The sequence below is a fragment of the Cibotium barometz genome, chromosome 40 (assembly GCF_041138505.1).
Source record: "Cibotium barometz isolate CiBa-2024 chromosome 40, ASM4113850v1, whole genome shotgun sequence".
NCBI classification, from domain to species: Eukaryota; Viridiplantae; Streptophyta; class Polypodiopsida; order Cyatheales; family Cibotiaceae; genus Cibotium; species Cibotium barometz.
In genome coordinates, this window is record NC_141085.1 from 41,583,665 (window position 1) to 41,606,834 (window position 23,170).

General features: G+C 41.9%; 1 protein-coding gene across 3 annotated transcripts in view; it reads left to right on the forward strand.

Annotated features, from left to right (window-relative positions):
• Positions 1 to 10,511: 10,511 nt before the first annotated feature.
• LOC147615508 (uncharacterized) overlaps positions 10,512 to 23,170 on the forward strand; it is a 34,619-nt gene continuing 21,960 nt past the window's right edge. For 2 of the 3 annotated variants that reach the window (XM_086779611.1, XM_086779612.1), the window contains exons 1-2: positions 10,512 to 11,420; positions 12,194 to 12,397. In XM_086779611.1, the coding sequence (XP_086635737.1) occupies positions 11,326 to 11,420; positions 12,194 to 12,397 (299 nt within the window). In that variant the 5' untranslated portion in view covers positions 10,512 to 11,325. Of the gene's footprint in view, positions 11,421 to 12,193; positions 12,398 to 12,790; positions 12,897 to 23,170 lie in introns of those variants that run through there. The other variant, XM_086779613.1, reaches the window with a different exon arrangement.

Sequence of the window (23,170 nt, forward strand, 5' to 3'; positions counted from 1 at the left end):
AAACTATGAGTATTACTAAAAAAATGAGATATTTTGGGTATAATCATTCCATTTTGACACATATGTAAGGAAGGGGAGTCCCTTCAAGGAGGTGCATACTTCACATGCTTGAACGAGTTTTAAACTCAAAAATAATGTGATATTTTTATCTCTCCTCTCTCTTGGATCAAACCGAATAAAAAAGGAACCAAACTAGGTCCAAATCTAGTCCAAATTCAACCAAATTGAAATCTAAAAAATTCTAGAAATCAGTTGGTCTTGGTTAGAGCCTCCCTCTCCTATAAATAGAACCTAAGTCTTTGTAAAAAAATAGGAGAATCATACTATGCCAAAATTATGCTGAAATAATGCTAATTTTTACTATTCTCTAAAATTCTCTCCAAATTGAAGAAATTGGAGCTTCCCTCTTTCTTCAATCTCCATTGGTGACTCCATCAGCACACCAAACCAATTGATTGGTTGGGGGCCTCTACCGTGAACAAAGAATCAAGCAATTTGTAAGGTAAATGGTGAATTTTGATATTTTCTATAAATTCTCAATGTTTCTCTCTTCTCAACCCCTTTCAAGCTTGAGAAGCTTAATTGGAATGGTTTTTGAATGCTATTGAAGTTAATTGATGAATGGTAGTAAAAAATTACATAAATTTTTATTTATGCTTAATATTAATGGTTTTTATGCAATTTCTCTCTCTCACTCAAAGAATGGTCATTCTCATGACCTATTCTCAATCCAAATGAAGCTTTTCATAAAGCTTTTCCTTAATGCAAGATTAATCTATGCTTGAGGTCAATATAATGGCTTTTTTCTATGCTTTTAGTTTATGTATTTCATGAATATTGATGATTCAATCCATTATGGGTTAATGATCCAATTAGGGATCATTCTAATCATTCCCTTAATGATAAGCTTTATCCTTTAAAATAATTGAGATTTATCAGTCATAACAACGGAGCTATGGTAAAATTTTTGTAAAAATTACACATAAAATAATTTCATTCAAAGCATGAAAAGAGGACTTCCTACCATATTCTAGGAATTATCATCCTAGATTAATTGAAAGAATTTCATTGTAATCACGGAAAAATTGATTTTTATGTTATGCATAATTGATGATTTAAGAAAAAGAGGATTTCTAGTAATTATATTTTATGTTAAAAAGAGTAATCCCCATCGTATGAGTATTCTTAAAGGGTTATTTTCATTCTAGACATAGAAAAATGTATACTAGAAATATTTATTTATAAAAGTGTGATTTTCATCATAATTGATTTTTATGCATAAGTAGATGCATAAAAGAAATTTTTTATATTAAAAGTGTGATTTTCATCATAAAGGATTTTATGCATAAATTAGATGCATAAAAGAAATTCTTTTATATTAAAAGAATGATTTTCATCATAAATGATTTGTATGCATAAACATATACATAAAAGATTTTTTTATATTAAAAGTGAGATTTTCATCATAATTAGATTTTATGCACAAATTAGATGCATAAGAGAAATTCTTTTATTCTAAAAGTGTAATTCCTACTAAATTGGATTTATGCATGGAAAGATGCATAAAGAAATTATTTTAACCCAAAAGTGTTATTCTCATCAATTTTGATTTTATGCATAGAAAGATGCATAAAGAATTTTATTTTTAATTCAAAAGAGTTATTCTTATCAATTTTGATTTTATGCATAGATAGATGCATAAAAGATTTATTCTAAAAGTGTTAATTTCATTAAGATGGAAATTTATGCATAGAAAGATGTATAAAAGATTTATTTTTATTTCGAAAGTATTATTCTCATTTAAATTAGAATTTATGCATAGTAAAATGCATAAAAGGATTATTATAAAAGTGTTATTCCTACTAAAGTTATCTTTATGCCTAATAAGATGTGTATGAGATGTGCTAGGATGTGATAAGATGTGTATGAGAAGTAATAGGATGTGATAAGAGGTGTATGAGATGTGATAGGATGTGATAAGATGCGTATGGGAAGTGATAGGATGTGATAAGATGTGTATGAGAAGTAATAGGATGTGATAAGATGCATATGGGATGAGTTAGGATGTGATAAGATGAGTTAGGATGTGATAAGATGTGTATGGGATGAGGTAAGAAGTGTATCTGATGGAATAAGATGTATATGGGGAACAGATGTGAAGGCGTATGTGGTTATATGAATGGGAATGTAGAAATGGATGTATGGATGTAGATGTGAATGTGGATGTATGAATGTGGAGGTGGATGTGAAAATAGATGTATGGATGTAGATGTGGATGTGGATGTGGATATGGATGTATGGATGTGGATGTATGAATGTGAACGCGGATGTGAATGTATGATATAGATGTATGGATGTGGATATGGATGTGGATGTATGGATGTAGATGTGAATGTGGAGGTATGAATGTGGAGGTAGATGTGAAAATGGATGTATGGATGTAGATGTGGATGTGGATGTATGGATGTGGATGTATGAATATGGATGTGGAAATGGATATATGGATGTGGATGTGGATGTGGATGTATGAATGTGAATGTGGATGTGGATGTGGATGTATGAATGTAGATGTGGATGTATGGATGTGGATATGGATGTGTATGTATGAATGTAGATGTGAATGTGGATGTAAGAATGTGGATGTAGATGTGAAAATGGATGTATGGATGTAGATGTGGATGTGGATGTATGGATGTGGATGTGGATGTGGATATGGATGTATGAATATGGATGTGGAAATGGATGTATGGATGTGGATGTGGATGTATGAATGTGAATGGGGATGCGGATGTATGAATGTGGATGTGGATATGGATGTATGAATGTGGATGTGGATGTGGATGTATGAATGTAGATGTGGATGTATGGATGTGGATATGGATGTGTATGTATGAATGTAGATGTGAATGTGGATGTAAGAATGTGGATGTAGATGTGAAAATGGATATATGGATGTAGATGTGGATGTGGATGTATGGATGTGGATGTGGATATGGATGTATGAATATGGATGTGAAAATGGATGTATGGATGTGGATGTGGATGTATGAATGTGAATGGGGATGTGGATGTATGAATGTGGATGTGGATATGGATGTATGAATGTGGATGTGGATGTATGAATGTAGATGGTGATGTATGGATGTGGATATGGATGTGTATGTATGAATGTAGATGTGAATGTGGATGTAAGAATGTGGATGTAGATGTGAAAATGGATGTATGGATGTGGATGTGGATGTGGATGTGGATGTGGATGTGGATGTATGGATGTGGATGTGGATGTATGAATATGGATGTGGATGTGGATGTATGAATATGGATGTGGAAATGGATGTATCGATGTGGATGTATGAATGTGGATGTGAAAATGAATGTATGGATGTAGATGTGAATGTGGATGTATGAATGTGGATGTGGATGTGGATGTGAAAATGGATGTATGGATGTAGATGTGAATGTGGATGTACGAATGTGGATGTGTATGTGGAATAATGAATGCAAAAATGTATGTGAATGGATATGAAGTCGATATGAGCGAATGGATGAGATGAGATGTCATGTGAATCAGAATGTGAATGAATAATATAAGATGTGAATGAATAATATAAGAGTTGAACGAATGAGATAAGATGTGAACGAATGAGATGTAATGAGAAATGGATGTGATCAGACGTAATGTAAATTAAGAAAGATAGGAATGGATGTTATGTGAAGTGAATGAATCTGATGTGATGGGATGGAAAATGATGTATCTGGTCAAGAATGGATACACATATGATTTGGAATTTGGTTAAGTATTATGGATTGATGTGGAACAATCTGGAAAGACGTGAGTTCATTATAGAAACTGTATTTGTAACCTGTCTGTAAATGACTGTTTTATGTCAAGAATGCTGGGGAAGCATTTTGACCGTCTTGTGATTAAGGTCGTGGTGGAGACCTAACTGATAAAGTTGCAACTACTGACGGAGAGTCAATGGAGGATGTCTCGCGTAGCAAGGTCGGCCGAGGTCTTGACCAGCCTCGGTTCGATTTAAATGGTGAGCTTCTGGTACAGTGGATGAGGGACCAAGGAAGCGGCCTATGAGTGAAGCGCTAGGTGACCTGCGAAGGATCCTAGAGGGTGCTGACCATACGGTGCTCGGGCTCTGGGTCGCCGAAGATACCCACATGTGCGTCGTGGAAGATATTGGAACAAGGAGTAAGAGTTGTTTTCTGAAACCGAGTATGGATCTAGTTGATTGACCTTGCTGGTCTTCAACTGATGAGTCCATAGCTCTCTTATATGGATCTGTGGTGGTTGATTTCAACGAGGATTCCATCTTGATTTTTATAAGTGATTATCTGTCGGGTACTATGAGCTAGGAACTATAGAAAAGACCCCTGAGTGAACAGGTGGTGAGCGTTCTGGTTGCCAATGATGCCATAGATACTCCAATGAAGGAATGATTGGAAATTAAGATTCAACCGAATACTTGGAAGTTTATGATCAGTAACACTATGATTTCATTAAATGACTGAATTAAATACATTTGAATCTAGGAAAAAGGCAATTTCATATTGGGTGTGTAAGTGGTGTGACTGGAGTTAAATTTGCTTGAAAATCCGGCTAGGGGGCCTGGGAACTCTTTTCCCTGGTACCCGGGATAAAACCTAACCAAATTCCTAATTGGATCCCATCACTACAGTGGTTGGGCGGTTGGCTAACCCATGGGACTGGATGGGGTTAGGCTGGACTGATGGATCCGTAAATCGAGACTCAATTTCTGTTTAGTTCGATAGATGAAGTAAATCCCGGACAAAAATTGTTCTATGAAAAAGAATCAACGGCTGTGCCTCTCAATGAGGAAAAAAGCGTTGGTCTCTATGATCCAAGTACAGTCTTTTTCCCTGATCTGACTATGGGACTTACGGGTTCGGTCAGATGAGCTCGGTTAGTTAAGGCTTTTGACTACGTTAGGGGAAAGTTATCCTGGTGGAATCACCCGTGCTTTCCGGGCAAGAGAAGTTTTTCCGAGTTCGGTTTGGAAGAATCGAGGAATTAGTCACCTGTCCGGATATCCGTGGGCGAGGCCCCGAGTGTGGGACCCTGCCCCGCGCAAGATGTGCTACTTCCGCTGCTAGCACCCCGAATCCGTTGCGCGGTGGGGACAGGGATCTTGCAGCTTATCTCTGCACTCTTCGACATACATGTTGTAGAACTTTACCATTGCTGCTTGTAGCTTGCATACATTCAATACAAAGTTATTGTCTACATGCAATTTAAAGAGCACTTCCTTTGATCCAGACTGAAGCATTTGTTTATGTTCCAAATGCATTTGCTCACCAATTGTGTCTAAGACTTTTGCATTAAGATCTTTTCATGTCTGCTTTACATGGAACGGTTTAGGGATAGGCACCACCCTTCTCTTGTTAAGAACAACCTTAAACCCTGCATCCAATTGCTTATAAATCCTAGCATAAGATTCGGAGCTAATCCCTACCTTGTCACGTATGTCTTGAGCATCTGTAGCTGTGAGGGTATTGCTTACCTCCTTCAAGCGTACTCTTGCAACATCATCACCAATGGTTTTGAATTTGGGGTTTTCCAATGCATACTTCGACATTTGCAATTGCGTCATCAACCTCTTCACTGGGTTAGAAAACATGTTTGCACATTGTGCATAGACCCTCTGGTCAACTCATGAAGTGGTTTGAGCAACCTCACGCGCTCACGTGCTTGTTTGGTTTTCGTTGAGGGTCTAGCAACAATAGTCTTTGCAAGCATTGCTGCCATCTTTTTGTTGTCCTTCTCCAAACCCTGCATTTTGCAATGCAGTTCTGCATTGTCTACCTAAACAACATGCACTGCATTTTCCATAACATGCATCGCATCTTGTAGACTTTGATACTCTTTCTCCTTTTCACTTAGTGATTTTGTGAGCTCCTTAATCCTTGCATCCATGCCCATCATGGTGCACTAAATAGATGTGTAAACACTATGAGCTTGCATTGCTAGCCTCTTAGTGTATCCCAATAACCTTGCATTACACATCAAGTTATTCCGTTTTTTAACTTCTCCCATTTTGAAATATGTAAATGCAATCTATTTGGAAGGATTTAGAAGCTAAAAAGTCATGTGGGTATTTAAGAGTGTCACATCTTAGATGCTTCACGTTTTTAGATCAAATAGAATATTATTATTTCATATTTGAGAATTTTGAGGACAAGTGGTCCTAACTTTGGACATGGGACAATACTACAATAAAATAATAGGTGAATCTCTTTTAAAAACAATATAAAGAGATCTCCTTGATTCTACAAGAGCTAATATTATAACATTATTTTAGAATCTTTTTTTAGAGAGAGAGAAGTGAGAGAAACCCCTTGAGGGGCAAAATGGAGCGTCCATATTTCTCCTAATGCACATTCCTTTGTGTGACGATCATGCGAGCTGACCCAAGGCTTCTCTGGATGCACTATTATTAGGGGCAATGTCAACAAACCAACAAGCCTCCCGACCTTAAGTGCATGCATTTGTTTTAACTGGCCAAAACATAAGATTTGCACACACTTGAAGTTTTCAAATTTGCATCTAACAGTTTCCTACAAAATCACGAAAGGATCTGCAGAATCACAGCGTGATTAATAATCACGAGCGTGATTTAAAAGAAATCACGTATTCTTTTCTGGTTATTCTCAAGTGTTTACCACTTCCATTGGTGTCAGGAATCCCTTAGGAACCCTCCTACACAATTTTCCTTTTGATTTAGAGAGTATCAAATCGATGTGAATTTACAGGTTTAAGAATCGCGGACATGATTCCCTTTCAAAATCACGCAATGATTTTTTTTCAAAAATGGTCCAAGGATTTAAATGAGCTCCCTGAAACCTTTAGACCCTATTTTAGAGGTATATCTAATCAAATTCTGTTACCTTGATTTTGGGTGACATGGCAGTCATGCATGAATTTATACATCTAGTCTTCGTGAAGAGAAAGCTATGAATACAAGAGAGAATCTCACGAACACACGGGAATGGAACCGGAAGGCTCTCCTATAATTCGTAACAAAGGGCCGGATCCACTACCACCTCAAGTAACCTCAGAGATCTTTTCTGGCAAGTTTGATTACCATTGCAAAACGCATCCTTTTTCCACGGGAGAAGTCTTTCTCTGCGCCAAGCAAAACGATATTTACGATTCAAACAATATTAGGCCCAAAACTTAATAAAAGATGGACTCAATGGTTACAAATTACATGGTTTTGTGGCATAGCCAGCTATTCTCATAATTACAACCTTTAGAGTGCCGTTACATAATGACACTTAACATGCTATCTCTCATGTGTAATGGAGAGATGCTAGGTTAATCCCAAAATGGGGTTAACACCTTGAAGATTAAAAGAAGACACTTGGTGTCTATGATTCCTCTTCATGTGGCAGTGTGTTGATGACCAATGATTGTCCCAGGTTCAAGTATTTCTCCTGAATCAACAATTAGAGGTGGTTCTTCATAAGTAGGATGTGAAGGAAGTGGTCCTCTAACATGGGTGGCATTGTGGTAGTGTGTTAATGATCAATGATTGTGGCAATTCAAGTATTTCCTCTTGATCAACAATTAGAGATGTAGGATGTGAAGGAAGTGGTTCTCTAACATGGTTGGCATTGTTGATCAACAATTAGAGGTGGCTCTTCATAAGTTGGATGTGAAGAAAGTGGTCCTCTAACATGGTTGGCATTGTTGTGAGTAATAGGTGATGAACACTACGACGGAGCCGACTACGACGTCGTATAGGTGCAAGATTACATATCGCATATTTGTTGTTTGATATCATGTGGAATATCAATTGGACTCCTCACAATTAATCCTAACATGATAGTATATGACAGGTACAAACATAAACACCAATAACACTAGCTCAATATATAACATGAAATCACCCACAATACCAATAACACTAGCATGGCCCCACATATGAATACACTAATAACACTAGTTCGGATAGTAAGATTGTGTCCTTCTCATTAGCAAAAGTGTATTATATGCACTGTGTCGCTGTCCTTCCAAAAAGTCGGCACAAAAAGCAAAAAGCAAAGTGGCATTCACACTTGGGGTATACGTCCAAGTGTAAAATGACAAAAGTTGGCTCTCTTCATAGACGTAACCTTGGGAATCATAGTCTTGACTCTTACCTATACACATACCTCATGTTGCATTATCTCCCGACTCTAAACAGCCCTTTGGGACCATGAGGCAACAAAATCTCACAACTCCCACCTCTTCTCCATCCCATGTGGAAAGGGCCCAACCATTTTGACAAGTGTTTGACACAAAGCCAAACTCATCAAATTCTTTCACTTTTCCCAAAGCTATCTACTCTTCTCTAACTTCGGCAAATCAATTCTAATCACATTATTCTCTATTTAGCCTAGTTAATGCAAGGGTCATTAAGGGACTTGCCTCAAAGCCGATGGCTCAACCTCCTACTGGCCGAAACTATTTGTGCTTGCATATCCACTCTGTTGTAATCATGGTCCTCCACCCGTCACGTAAGGAGCAATGCTTGGAAGTGGGCAATAGGGCTTACACAACACCGCTATCCTCACGTATTCTTGTGATAGAGAAGAGTAGAAGCAATCCCTCTCTCAATCATGTACACAACCACACTTGGCACACAATAAGAGCGTCACACACAAGAGAGTAAGAGAATACAATCTAGTTTGGATAGTAAGATTGTCCTTCATTAGCAAAAGTGTATTTATATGCATGACCAGCTTTTTATATGTGGCTGCCTAACTAAGACTATGTGGCTAGGGTGCCTATGATCCAAAACTACTACTGACAGGAGGTGGTAGCCATTAGCTCTTAAATTATCTCTTAAAGATTAAGCACTTAGTGTGGGAAAATACATAATTAAAATGTGCCATTGCACTACATGCACTACAAAAAAATAAGGCCGCAATATACCAAAGAATTGATCATGTTAACCCTAGTGTTATCGTGCCTCCCTTCCTAACTCGCATTATTCTATCTTTCGAGCTAGCCGGAGTTGAAGTAACGGATGCAAAGTGTTCTCCAGGTGTAAGGCTCTTACTTGAAGGCCAAGCTTGCGTCTCAAACATGTCCTCAAATGTAATGAGGCAAGTCCAACCAAGAAGTGGTCAAACATGCATCTTAAATATGTCCTCAAATGTAATGAGGCAATGTCCAGCCAAAAAAGAATTGTAGCTTGTAGAGGTATGGGAGAGTTAGCCCTTTGTTCAAATCAAACACCATGCTATTTAGTGCCACTCTTCTTGCCATTGTGTTGGGGATGATTTTGAGCAGGCTTACCCTACATGGACATGTTCAAAAACAGCAAAGCAAAACAGGCCATTCTATTTTAAGTTCTAGAAGTGATAACAAAACACAAAATTATACATTAATACGCACTTGTCACACTTGTGTAAACTTTAAAGAGCAAATGCAGATGGCTCTTTTTTGGGCAAACCAAGTTTCTTCTTCGGTTAGAGGGCCATCCGCTTTTTGGAGGGTAATATGGATTTACTCACACGGTACACCTCCCTCTCTCTCTCTCTTGAATCAAAGATCTTGAGTTCAAATCTTGTTGGATAGATCAATTTGGTCTCTTGGGATAGTTTCCTACTACGTTAAAAAAGTTCTCCTGTCTCTCTCTCTCTCCCCATTTTTGAATCTCTAGAACTTCCAAGTGTGTCCTCTCTCTCTCTCTCTCTCTCTCTCTCTCTCCAATTTGAAATCTCTACTCTCTCCCTCTCTCAATATTGCACTTCCATTCAATTCGCTTCGCAAAAATCTTCTCAACTTTCTTGTCGGATCCGATCTGAAGAAGCCCCAGGACGTGGATAGAGAGGATGGGGGACCCTCATCTCCGTCCAAGCGGCAGGGCAGGTCCTCTCTCTTCATCTCCATTGGCAACTTGCCCATTGTACCTTATGCCTTATCGTTGACACTTCACTGTGCTCATCTCCTGTTCCATTACAGGCCTCATATGTGTTAATAAGCTGGTAGAAGAGTAGCTGGGATTGCTTTAAGCTGCCCCTTCTGTGCATTGGGTTTCTACATACCTATACACAGTTCGCGTGTGGGCTATTTAGGTTTTGTACCTGTACTGCCCTTCCCTGCCCATTGGGCAGTTTCGGGCGTCTACCTTTTTTCCTCATTTTGGCAAATTAGGGTTTCACCTGAACCAGAGGTACCTTTTTCGCGTGACACCCAGCTGATTGTCACTGATTGAAAGGGAAACCCACATTTGTGCTTCAGAACCTATACAAACACAGCTGCAGGAAGGGAATCAAACAACAAAGATGCGAAGGATTGCTTTTGTCTTGAAAACGGCTCATTAGAAAAGCAAAAGATAGGACAGCTGCCAGCATATTTCCGCATGAAGCAAGCGCAATTAAAAGCAGGATAGCGTCTTCTGGTTTCATTTTGCTGTCCGTCCCATCTCAGAATGCGGATTAGTCTACAGCTCCACACACTGATTTCCGCCGTCCCACCGTCATATCAACAATCATCTGTCAATTTTATCAGTAATTATCAGTCATAAACCATCTCTATATCGGTTTAGCAGGCACATTAGACTCTATGATGGAATTCTTTTTTGATGATAAGCAGAGCACATCCTCGGCGGTGTTAAGCGGTGATTAAGCAAACCCACAATTTCTTACCATTAATCATTGTTTAAATGGTGATTAAGTGATTAACAATGTTTTAAGCACCTTCTGTTGAAAGGAGAGCAAACTCGCACATTTGCAAGGAGCAATTAAGCCGGTTTTTATAGCGAACTCTCGATTCATTAAGCAGAGTTTGGGTTGTATGGGAAAAATTTTGGGCAGAGTAAAGGGTGTTTTAAGAAATTTATCGGCTTATTAAGGGATTTCAAGCAAACCCATCAGTGTCTTAAGCAAACCCACTTCTTGAAGTGTTTCGTGAGGCGGCAACCTGGGTCTGCTCACTGTCACTGCACGCAATCAGGAGCGTCTTCTTCGGACAAAGCGAGTTCTGGGATCTACATCAACAACAGATGCTTTTTATGCTGATTTGCGAAAAAAACACTGTGGTAATACGGGCAGATACAGCAGGTCTTCTACAGATAGCCCCATATTAGGGTTTTCTTTCCAGGCTAGTTTCATGGAAGCGGACACTGTTTAGATTCAGTTTCGCGGAACAAAGCACAAGCTGAAGGCACTGTGGTTTGTACGAGGCATAAGGCAGACCTTGCAGGTGGAGACCGCACTTTGCTGATGTGCTTTTTGTTTTGATAAACACAAAATGAGTGGGCAATTTGGGTTGTTCTGAGCTGCGCTTTCAGAGCCCTCACCATGGCCTCTGTATTGCAAGAAACCCTCAGAGGTCTTTGCTACGACACCGGATGGTGCTATGGAGTCTTTTGGAAGCTCAAACGACAAGCCCGGACGTGAGTACTTCTGCTTTGCTTACTACCGTTCCTTATATATATATATATATATATATATATATATATATATATATATATATACTCTATTAATTGTCTTTTTGAATGAGTTATGTGAGTTCCTAGAACAGCCTTTACTGTAAAAGCCCCAACCATAGTTGCATCAACACGGTGTTTTCGTAACAAAATTTTGTATAGGATGCTTTAAAAGGAAGGAAGGCGCATGCCATTTTGACATGCTTGAAATCAAGTCCAGACTCCACAGTTCACTCAAGACATTGTAGCATGGTGTTTTTGCTGCTATGTTGATATTCACACGCACAGCAACTCAAAGAGTTTGCTCACACTACGTGACAATCACACAGATTGAAGGCTCATCAATCACATCAATCCTAATGCACTTTTTTGTTATGAATTAACTAACAACCTCCCATATACGGAGAAAAAGGTTATAACTAATGCCTATGCATGTTGATGATGTGGCACATTCAATCTCCCATCTACAGCAAATATACTTATAGCAAATGCCTATACGCATTGATGATGTGGCATGATGACGTGACATATCGATCCAACCTTCTTGAGGGAAGAAGTTCCAGCTGATGCCTATGCATGTCGATAATGTGGCTTAATGGCATATTAATGTGATTTTTGAAGTACATTTGAGTTTGAGTTGTATTGAACATGTACTTCTGTATTGAATATGGAATGGATTTGAGGCATCTGACGATGAAATTGAGTGTTTTCAATATCTTCTGATTGGGCTTTAATTACAGGGTGTTGACTTGGGAGGATGCATTTTATGAACGCTCTAAGTCTCAGGAAATATCAAAACTCAATTCAAATTCAATGGCTATGGATATACCTATATCCTCTGGAACTTTTGGACAGCAATTGAGTGGAGGACTCGCTGATTTTGAGGACCCAATCGGGTTGTCTGTTGCCAAAATGTCGTACCATGTCTACTCAGTTGGAGAGGGGTCAGCTTCCACCTCATACTCTTTCCAGCATAAAATCTATTGTTGGTTAATAACCGTGTTGGCTACTTTGTAGTTGATTAAAACCATGCATTACTTGTGTATACAACATTGGATGCACAATGTATAGCTTTCTACTGATACTAGTCTTGTAGGATTCTTATCTTTAATGTGCTTGTAGTCAGAATCCAGATGCCAGCATGTGCTGAGTGGATGTGGGCTTCTTGTATGGCGTCTTTAGGTGTGGCCCATGGTGGCCCACAAGTCAAGGCTCTCATGGGCTGGCCCCAAGGGCTACCCTAGAGCTAATCCCTTTGCTAAACCTGCTCCTAAATGCTTCTAAATGTTTGCTATTCTAAGGTGATCTATATGCACTAACTGTGGGTTAAGTGACAGATTTTGACACCTAAGGCTTGGAAGGACCTATGTAGCTTGTGCTTGACATGTCCCTAGATTGGGACTCACAATGGGGTCACAGCATACGACAAATATTCTGAAAAAGGTACTACTTCTGTACACGTATGGCAATGATGATGAGCCAATGTGTCACACTACACCTCAGTGCATGGTGCGTGTGACATTCCTTCCTTAGCTTGGCAGTAGAGTTGCATGCTCCCTAGGTAGTTTTGCTATTTCTGTGGGTACTCTTGGAAGAATTCCTCGTTGAGCCAAATGCCTTAGTGAGTGCCTCAGTCTCTGAACTTGGTGTAGAACTATCGGAGTCTTCGACCGGAACCATGCTTCCACTTGTGGAGGAGAATTTGCTCAGGCTCGATAATTTTTGATTCGTCGATCACTTCAAGCTACTGCTCATGTGGAACCGCTTGTAAGGCTTGTCCAACATACTGCTTGTAAGGTTGATCCAACATAAGGCTTTAACTATGAGACGTGGAAGACATCATGCATAGTCCAATTATCTGGCAACTTCAACTTCATGGAAACATCACTGAGCTTCTTTACAATAGGAAACGGTCCAAAGTTTTGGAAAGAGAGCTCAGGACGATGCTTGCCCACTTGCTTTAACTGAATTTGGAGAAATACCAAATCTTGTTCCTTGTAGTTGACATCTCGTCCAGAATTGTTTGCTTGCCTGGTGTATGCTTCCTGTGCTTTGGTTAGGCGCTCCTTCGTAGACTCAATAATCTCTTGAGAATCTTTCTGTGGCCTCCAACGATGGCGATACCATCCTCGTAAGAAGAGAAATGGCGCCTCATATGGAGTTCTGCCAATACTAGATAACTGAGTGTCATTTAGGATAGCTATTCCCATTTCGAGTGCTTGTCATGGCAATAAGATTTGAGATCATCAAAGGCCAGTTGGTTATATATTTTTGTGTGATCATCTGCCTTTGGATAAAATTCACTAGACAATTGCGACTTAGTTCCAAAGTTATGAAATAATGCCTTCCAAAAATGGGAAGTAAAGTTCCAAAGTTATGAAATAATGTCTTCCAAAAATGGGAAGTAAACTTGGGATTTGTGTTTGAAGTAATTGTCCGTGGTAAACCACAAACGGGATACCAAAGTCGAATTAACAAGCGAGCAATATCTTCTGTCGTGGCCATCTGCTTGCACTGAATGAGCATGCAAAACTTAGTGAACCAGTCAACAATGGTCAAACACTCTGTATTCTTGGTTCCCATAGTTGCTGGAAGAGCACCTACAAAATCCATATTGATATATTGAAAAGGTCCCTCCAGATCAGGCAAAGGTTGAAGCAACCCAGCCTGCTGCGAGTGTGGAACCTTCACTTTTTGGAAAATCTGGCATACCTGGACATATTTCTCATCTTTGGCCAATAAAATAACCACTCCAACTTCTCCAAGGTATTGTTGATACCTAGGCATCATGAAGAAGTGCTTGTTCTTTCTTCCTAAGTACACATACTCGGTTCTTGTAAAATAACCAGCCATTCTAAACTGTATAATGATCCGGTTTTGAACTGAGGGCCAAATTGTATGGAGTCCTGAATTCTACTAAATCAGCATACTATGCCTTCATATTATCCAAATCTTTGCCTTGAATTTCCTATGACATATTCAATTATGCCTCCAAATTGTTGGAAGATTTCATTCCACATGTCTTGCCTATGATTCATTTGGACACTAGGCATGGTTTGTAACCATTTAAGTGCTTGGTGATTAGTCTTCACTGTGAATTTTATCCCGTAAAGGAAAGGTTTCTAATGCTTGAGTGTTGTGATCACCACTAATAGCTCCTTGTCATACACCGAATAATTCTTCTTAGCGCTATTCAGCTTGCGGCTGTAATTAGTCCACTACTTTGTCCTCTTGTTGTAAAATAGCGCCGATGGCAAGGTTGCTTGCGTCTGTGTGATAACCTCAAATGCCAGCTTGAGAATTGCTACTTTTGAGGCCACTTTTTCAATGCATGGAAGGCCTCGAGTGCTTTGTTCGTAACGGACACTTTTTGACGACACACAGTCATATCCTTGAGCAGATTTGCAAGAGGTGTTGCAAGGTCGGAAAATTTGTCCATATGGTGTTGTAGGCCTGATAGAGACCTTGTTCCCTTGATTAGTCTTGGGTACATTCCAATACAATATAGCTTGCATCTTTTTAGGGTTGAGGCAAATATTGGAAGCATTGATCACGTATCCGAGATGATGGACCTCCAACAAGCCAAATGTGCTCTTTTTCTCGTTAATGTAGAGCTCATTGTCTCGCAAAAGTTGCAAGACCTCCACATCCCGCTCATGCTGCTCTGCAATGGCAGAAAAGATTAGTATATCATCCAAGAAGATGAATACACACTTCCCAATTAGCTCAATGAATACCCAAGACATCATTTTATTGAATGTCGTCGGTGCATTGTTGAGACTGAATGGCATCACCACCACGAACTCATAATGGCCACGTTCGGTCCGGAAAGTTGTCTTTGGAATGTTGATTGTAAATATTCGAACCTGATGATAGCCACTCTGGATGTTTATTTTAAAAAAACACTTAGTACCATTCAAACGCCCCAGAATGTACTCAATTTTGGGCATTGGGAACTTATTTTTGAAGGTGAGCTTATTTAGTGCCCTGTAGTCTACTCATAAACGTGTGACCTTGTCTTTCTTTTGCACGAATAAGAAGGGTGCAGTGAACGACGAGGATAATGGGCTGAAAAATCTAGCGTGGAGCTGCTGAGATAACTATTGCTCCAATTCACCCTTCAATACCTTAGATAGGCTATAGGGAAACTTATTGGGTGGCCTTGTCTCGGAGATCTAACTCAATGCGATGCTGCTGCTGCAAAGGAATGGGTGGGAGCTCGGGTGGGAGGTTCTCTTAATATGATGTCTTGGAACTTTGGAAGAAGGAGACCTGCAAATTTTTTCTCTAAGGGTGTTGTTGGACTGTTTGGCATGGACATGAACCAACACAACTCCCTGGTTTGGACATGTGAAATTAGTGGGATTTCAGGAATGCTTCTATCCCGACGAGGGCTTAGGTAAACTGTTAACAATTGTGAAGGTGTCTTGTAGCCAATCAGGAATGCGTGCATGCTCTTGGAAACACTGGATGCTGAGAATCAAGTCACACCCTGAAAGTGGTGAAACAATGAAATCTCACCGAAATGTGACCTTTTGAACATTGAACTCAAAATGTTGAGCTTTATGAGTGATGTGTGGTCGAGACCAGGTGTGAACCCGTTCACGACTAAATTGTGTGACACTAACGTACAACTCATCTTCATAGCCAATTGCGGAGAGATGGCGTTCTCAGAGTTGCCCATATCGAACGTGACAATGAGTTGTTGTCCCTTTGTTGTGCCATAGGCACATATTAGAGCTTTCGTCTATCGGCCTCTTGCTTATTGTCAAATACCACTGGCGGTACTAGATTCAAAGAGGGTAATAGCTGAACAACATTCGTATTTGAGGGTGGAGGGGTGGGGTTAGCTTCGGCGGCAGCCACTGTAGAGGATGATGCTTTGGTGACTTTCTGAGCTTGCTACTTGGTGCAATCCTTCTTACCATGGCATACTTCTTGATGGCAATATAAACAACGGTTCTTTGCTTGGTATTGATGTTGATTGTCTAGTTGGAGATAATCTCTAGTAAGTCCTTCCTCGGCCTCCTCAGGCATCTTTTTAGGCTTAGCCCTCTGTGTTTTTCTTGCCGCCAAAGTTGCTCTGAGGCTTGTTGTCCTTACTGTCTTTGCTATTTTGTGTTCCCTTACCCGACTAGGATGAAGACTATTGTTGCTGCTAGGGTTCGGGGCTTGGCTGGACGTGCTTGGGCTTGTCTCCGTTCAACATCATTTCTAGATTCTAAGCCAAAGTCATAGCTCGATAATCTTATTGAGGCTCTAAATTCTATACAGGAAGACCCTTGAGAAATTGTTTCAGCTTCTCTTCTTTTGACTTCCCGCTGTTGTGCTATGGTTATGACCTTGTTTGAATAGGTTAGCATGGGAGACCCATTATGGGAGAGTTTGTAAAACTCATTCTCCAAATTGGTCGTGTATTGGGGTGAAAGAAGCCTAGCGTTAAGGTCGGACACAAAAGTTTCCCACACGTAATGAGTTGTGCCCATGGTTGGATTTGTATGAAGATCCGACCAATGATGCCACCAAGTAATGGGTTCCCTAGTGTGGTGTGGAGCCGCTAGATGGCCTTTGTCTTGAGGATTTGCAACTTTAGCCACTGGCAAATATGCAACAAATTGATTTATAAATTTGGACTGTAGAATGATCACACTTACTTACTGAAGTTCAGTTGAGTTCAAATGACGGTGGTAGAGGAACTAGGACCAGGTGCCAACTTGGGAAGTGTTGCCACCAGACAGGCGTGCAAGGTTGCTAGTGACTGCTGATGTTGGAGTTGCATGGTTTCCCAATCAAGGGACTTCTTATATATGTCTACTTGCTTGGGATTTGAGGGGCTTATATGTCTACTTGCTGGTCTGTCATCTCGACTTCTGATGGCCTGTAGAAAATGCTCATGACTGCAGCAAATGAGTATTTTATGAAATTGCTTCCGCATGTGTGGTGGTGCACCTGCTGTCATGGCTGCTGGTCAACTGGCTGTCCAAGTCCTGTAGGACTGCTGATTGGATGTAGGGCTTCTTGTATGCCCTCTTTAGGTGTGGCCCATGGTGGCCCACAAGTCAAGGCTCATAGGTGGGCCCCAAAGGCTGGCCTGAAGACTTTAATCCCTTTGCTAAACCTGCTCCTTAAGGCTTCTAAATGTTTGCTTTTCTAAGGTGATCATATGCACTGACTGTTCTCCAAGTGGGTTAAGTGACTGATTTTGACACCTAAGGCTTGGAAGGACCTACGTAGCATGTGCCTGACTGAGGCTCACAACGTATGACAAATGTTCCTAAAAAAGGTACTACTTCCATACAAGTATGGCACTGATAATAAGCCAGTGTGTCACACTGCACCTCAGTGCATGGGTGCATGTGGCAGGTATGGGGGCTAGACATAGGCCTACCCTAATGCCATAGGTTGCCCTATGGAGCCCCATGGAGACTGTTGGCCAGCAGCACAGTGTGAAGCGATGGCATTTAAGTGCTTTCGTCCCTAGTCATGAGCAGGCCGACAACATTAGAACCAACAGACCAGCATATGGAGGTGCCTATATAAGTGATATTCAGTCTTTTGCATGAATCATCTCATATTCTCTGCAAGAGCCAGCTGAGACAGCCAAGGAGCCAAAGGCAAGGTGGAGAGTGAAGACCAAGGGTCATCTTCAGGCTTAAAGACATTTCAGTCAAATGAAGGTCTCCAAGTCAGTTCAGTCTTGGTTATTTACAGCCAGCATGTCTGTCATTCAACTCATTCAATAAAGCAAATACACCATACGTGGTGGAGGCACTTCAGAGGGTATTTGGGACCCAACACTGTATTGTCTCTCCTACACTCTTATTCTCATTACATTGTGTAGCATGCTATACATCGTCAAGAACAAAGGGCTGAGTTATTTATCAAAGTATAATCCTGATTTGTAAGCCTCCTGTCACGTGCACCCTGCATTGGGGTACACAGTGGCACACTGGCATGATCATCAGAGCAACATTTTGTATAGAAGTAGTACCTTTTGTAGGAATATTTGTCATATGCCATGACGTCATTGTCCGCCCTCAGTCCAAGGACAGTCAGGTAGAGCTACGTAGGTCAGTCTCTGTACCTCAGAGGTCAATCGAGAGTCAGTCCTCTTAACCCACTTGGAGAAATCATCAGATAGTGCATGTAGAGTCAGCCCTAGAAGTAGGTATTCATCAGTAGCATTAAGTCTAAAGCATGGCTTTGCTTAAGGGCCAGCCCTTGGCTTTATTGGCCTGTCCAAGGGCTAATGATTAACCACAGCCCTGGACAGCAGTATGGGACAGCTGACAGGCTTCTGGAACAGTCTTGCCCCGGTTGGTCAGCATATACAGCAGGCCAACATCATTTATGGTAAGCAAACTCCAGCTGGCCAGGGCTTTGAACACACCAGCAGCTGGTCGTGGTCATTAGGCAGTCGGGCAGCATAAAAAAGGCAGCTTTATCCCATGTGCAGCATTTATGATAGCGTTTAATGCTATTTTGCCCATTTTGCTTCTGGCCGACCAGCAGCATAGGTGTTATGACCCTGTGTTTTTCCCTCTAGACAAGAAGCAAGTGGGCACGGGCACGGGATGGACAGTGTGAATAGGCATTAGTTTGGATATAAAAAGGAAACCCATGTATGGTGGCCAGCCCAAGTGTGAAAGGGGACAAAAGGGATTTTAAAGTTTATAAGGTTTAATAACCTTTGAAGGCTTAAAATATATATATATGTATATATTTTTGAAGGCATGCGTTTTGCTTTTGGCGTTTTTGAGAAAGCTGTATTGCCTCTTTATAAAGCGAAGGGTGGCAGAGCTGAAGAGGGCAGGTTCCTGTGTCGAGTCGTCGAGTGGCTTGAGGCGCTTCTCCCGGTTTGTGGTCGTGACTATGGTGGGTCAGGGTGGTGTGGTTGTCATGTGGTTACGCGGGCGCATCACCTTGGAGCCGGTTATGTGCGCATCACCTTGGCGCCAGGCGGGCTGCATCGGACTGCGTATGGCTGCGCATACGTGTGGTACAGATGGGCTGCGCACATGGGCTACAGCCAGCCGGGTGCTGCTGTGCACATAGGCTATAGGCAGGCAGGCGCTACTGCGCACATAGGCTACAGGCAGGCGCTGCTGCGCGCATGAGCTACAGCCAGGCGCGGGCTGCAGCCAGCAAAGGGGCACCAGGCAGCTGGGCTACAGCCAGCAACCGGCAAAGCAGGGGGGCAGCAACGGGCAGCTAGAAGGAGGAGGCTCTTTGCGGCGTGGAGCAGTGCCATGTGCGGGTGCTGGCAAGTGCATGTGTGGAAGCAGCCAGCAGAGACATATCCAAGCGACTGTTGGGCTGAACAGCACGACTATCTCTCTCTTGGGAAGGAGACGAGCTGAAGGAGGCACCGAGGGGCTAACAGCCTAGGGGTTTCTCTCTCTCTTCACAAGCAGGTGGGGTTGCAGGAAATACACAGCCGAGAAACCTTTTTCTCTCTCTCTCTCTCTCTCATCGTGGATTGCAGGCCTAGTTTTACGGGATTGGGATATAGAGAATTAGGCTAAGATGCATAGGATGATGTTCTTGGAAGAGATGTGTTGTTGCTCTTTATCTTGGACTTATGTGTATTCAAGGATTGCTTGACACGTCCTCTATCTTTCTCTCTCTAGGTTTTGGCAACTGTGATTTGATGGTATTATCTGTCATGGAAACGAGACATTGGTTTTCGAGAGGAAACAGGACTTTAGTATCGAGGAAACAGGCCTATGGTTTATGGATACAGGTCTATGGTTTATCGGATACAGGTCTTTGGTTTACTGTGTTATTGAGTGCAATCGAGGACGCTTGCTATTTTTCAAGAGGGGGGTATGTTACGACCCTGTGTTTTTCCCTCTGGACAACAAGCAGGTGGGCACGGGCACGGGATGGACAATGTGAGCAATGTGAACAGGCATCAGTTTGGATATAAAAAGGAAACCCATATATGGTGGCCACCCAAGTGTGAAAGGGGACAAAAGGGATTTTAAAGTTTATAAGGTTTAATAACCTTTGAAGGCTTAAATATATATATATATATATATATTTTTTTTGAAGGCATGCGTTTTGCTTTTGGGTTTTTGAGAAAGCTATATCGCCTCTTTATAAAGTGAAGGGTGGCGGAGCTGAAGAGGGCAGGTCGCCGTGTCAAGTCGTCGAGTGGCTTGAGGCGCTTCTCTCGGTTTGTGGTCGTGACTATGGTGGGTCAAGGTGGTGTGGTCGTCATGTGGTTTACGCGAGCGCATCACCTTGGCGCCAGACGGGCTGCATCGGACTGCGTATGACTGCGCATACGTGTGGCACAGATGGGTTGCGCACATGGGCTACAGCCAGCCGGGTGCTGCTGCGCACATAGGCTACAGGAGGCGGGCACTGCTGTGCACATAGGCTACAGGCAGGCGCTGCCGCGCACATGAGCTACAGCCAGGCGGGCTGTACCAACAAAGGGGCACCAGGCGGCAACCAGGCGGGCAACAACAGGCAGCCGAAAGGAGACGCCAGGTGGGAGGTTGTTTGCGGCATGGAGTAGTGCCATGTGCAGGTGCTGGTGGCTGCATTTGTGGAAGCAGCCAGTAGAGACATATCCAGGGGACTGTTGGGCTGAACAGCACGACTCTATCTCTCTCTTGGCAGGAGCAACAGCAGCACGTCCTTCTCCGCCTCCAGCAGCACCCGACTACATCTCCCTCTTCTTTCAGATGGAACAACAAAGGAGAGAGGATGAGGCCCAAAGGAAAGAAGAAAAAGTAGAACTTAAACATTTGAAAACTGTTCCCTATGAACGCATTTTCACAGTCACCACAGACCACCAAGCACTTAAGTGGGCTCCCGACGATGCCAAGTGCCCAGTGGAGTGATCAGCACACTAGATAGAGTCAAATCTTCCAACAAATTGGAGGTATGATTGAATACATCCCTGGTAAGCATAACCCAGTAGTAGTAGATGCTCTTAGTCGAAAGTCCAGCATCTAGGCAGTCCAAGAATCTACCATTCTCGAAATCACGAGGAAGGACTTAGATAGTATGAAAGACCAATATGTCGACTCCCCTGAGTTTGGTACTCAGTACAGTTTGGCCCTCAATTATGAGCCTGGCCACTATTCAGTATAGAACGGTTGGTTGTTCTACAAGAACCGTCTCTGTGTTACTCGGGAAAAGCGTTCCGCTCTTCCCTACGATGCCCATGACTCCTTAGTTGGAGGACATAGGGGTATCAACAGTACCCTCGAGAAATTAGAACGGTCCTTTTATTGGCCAAAGATGAGCCGTGATGTCTACGCACATGTACAAGCCTGTAAGATTTGTCAAAAAGTCAAGGTTTCCCATACAAAGAAGGCAGGTTTACTTCAACCTTTGCCTATCCCTGACGGACCTTTCATCGACATATCTATGGACTTTATAGGACCTCTACCAGCATCCACCGGATCCCGTAACACTTAGTGTTTTACCATTGTGGACCGCTTTAGTAAATTGTGCATGCTCATCCCATGCAAGCATACGGCCACAACCGAGGACGTAGCCCGTCTGTTTCTCAAGCATTGGTATCCAGTTTGTGGTTTGCCTAGCACCATAACATCAGATAGAGATTCCAAGTTTACCTCGCATTTCTGGAGGGCATTATTTGAAAACTTCGGAACTAAGTTGCGGTTGTCTAGTGCATTCCATCCGCAGACAGATGGCCAAACAGAAATTTATAACTAGTTGGCCTTTGATGTTCTCAAGTCATACTGTCACGACGAGGAGTCCAAATGGGAACATTATCTTCCATTGGTCCAAGCTATCTTGAACGACACTCATTCATCCAGTGTCGAGGACGAACTCCATATGAAGCAGCCTTTGGTCGCCGTTTTTCTTCTCTTTTGACGAGAATAGTGTCTCCATCTTTAGAGGCTAATAAAACCACGGAAGCATTTTCCCAAACCATTGAGTCAGTCAAGGACCGCTTGACCAAAGCTCAGGAAGCATATAGCAGACAGGCAAATAAGTCTAGACGAGATGTCGACTTCAAGGAAGGGGATTGGGTCTATTTGCGTATCATGAAACAGAGATTGAAACAAGTGGGCAAACATTGTCCCAAGCTTTCATTCCGTAGTTTTGGCCCTTTTCCAATAGTTAAGAAGTTAAGTGATGTCTCCATGAAGTTAAAGTTGCCTACCAGTTGGACAATGCATGATGTTTTTCATGTTTCTTGGCTAAAACCATATGTTGGTCCAGAAGTGTTTGATGTTTCAAATGAACAATAGCCAGACGTGGTAGACGAAGCAGAAGTTATTGAGCCCGAGTAGATCCTTCTTCATCGACGGAAGCATGGTTCCGGTCGATAGATACGTCAGTTCTATACGAAATTTGGAGATCAAGGTACCCACGAAGCCGTATGGCTTGACGAGGAGTTCTTCCAGGAGTACCCCCAGTTGTTAGCGGACTACTTGGAAGCCATGAACTTGCCGCCAAGCTAAGCAGAAGGGAATGTCACATGCACTCTGCACTTAGTGCATGGTAACAAACTGGCTCATCATCAGCAATGCAACATTTGTACATTATTAGAATCCAGTAGGATGATATTTGTCGTATGCCGTGACCCCATTGTACATCCTCAGTCCAGGATAAGTCAGGCACGAGCTACGAAGGTCATTCCTTAGCCTTAGCGGGTCAGTCGGTCAGTCAAGTCCCTTAACCCACTTGGAGAGAATCATTCATGCATGTAGAGTCAGTAGAAGCCT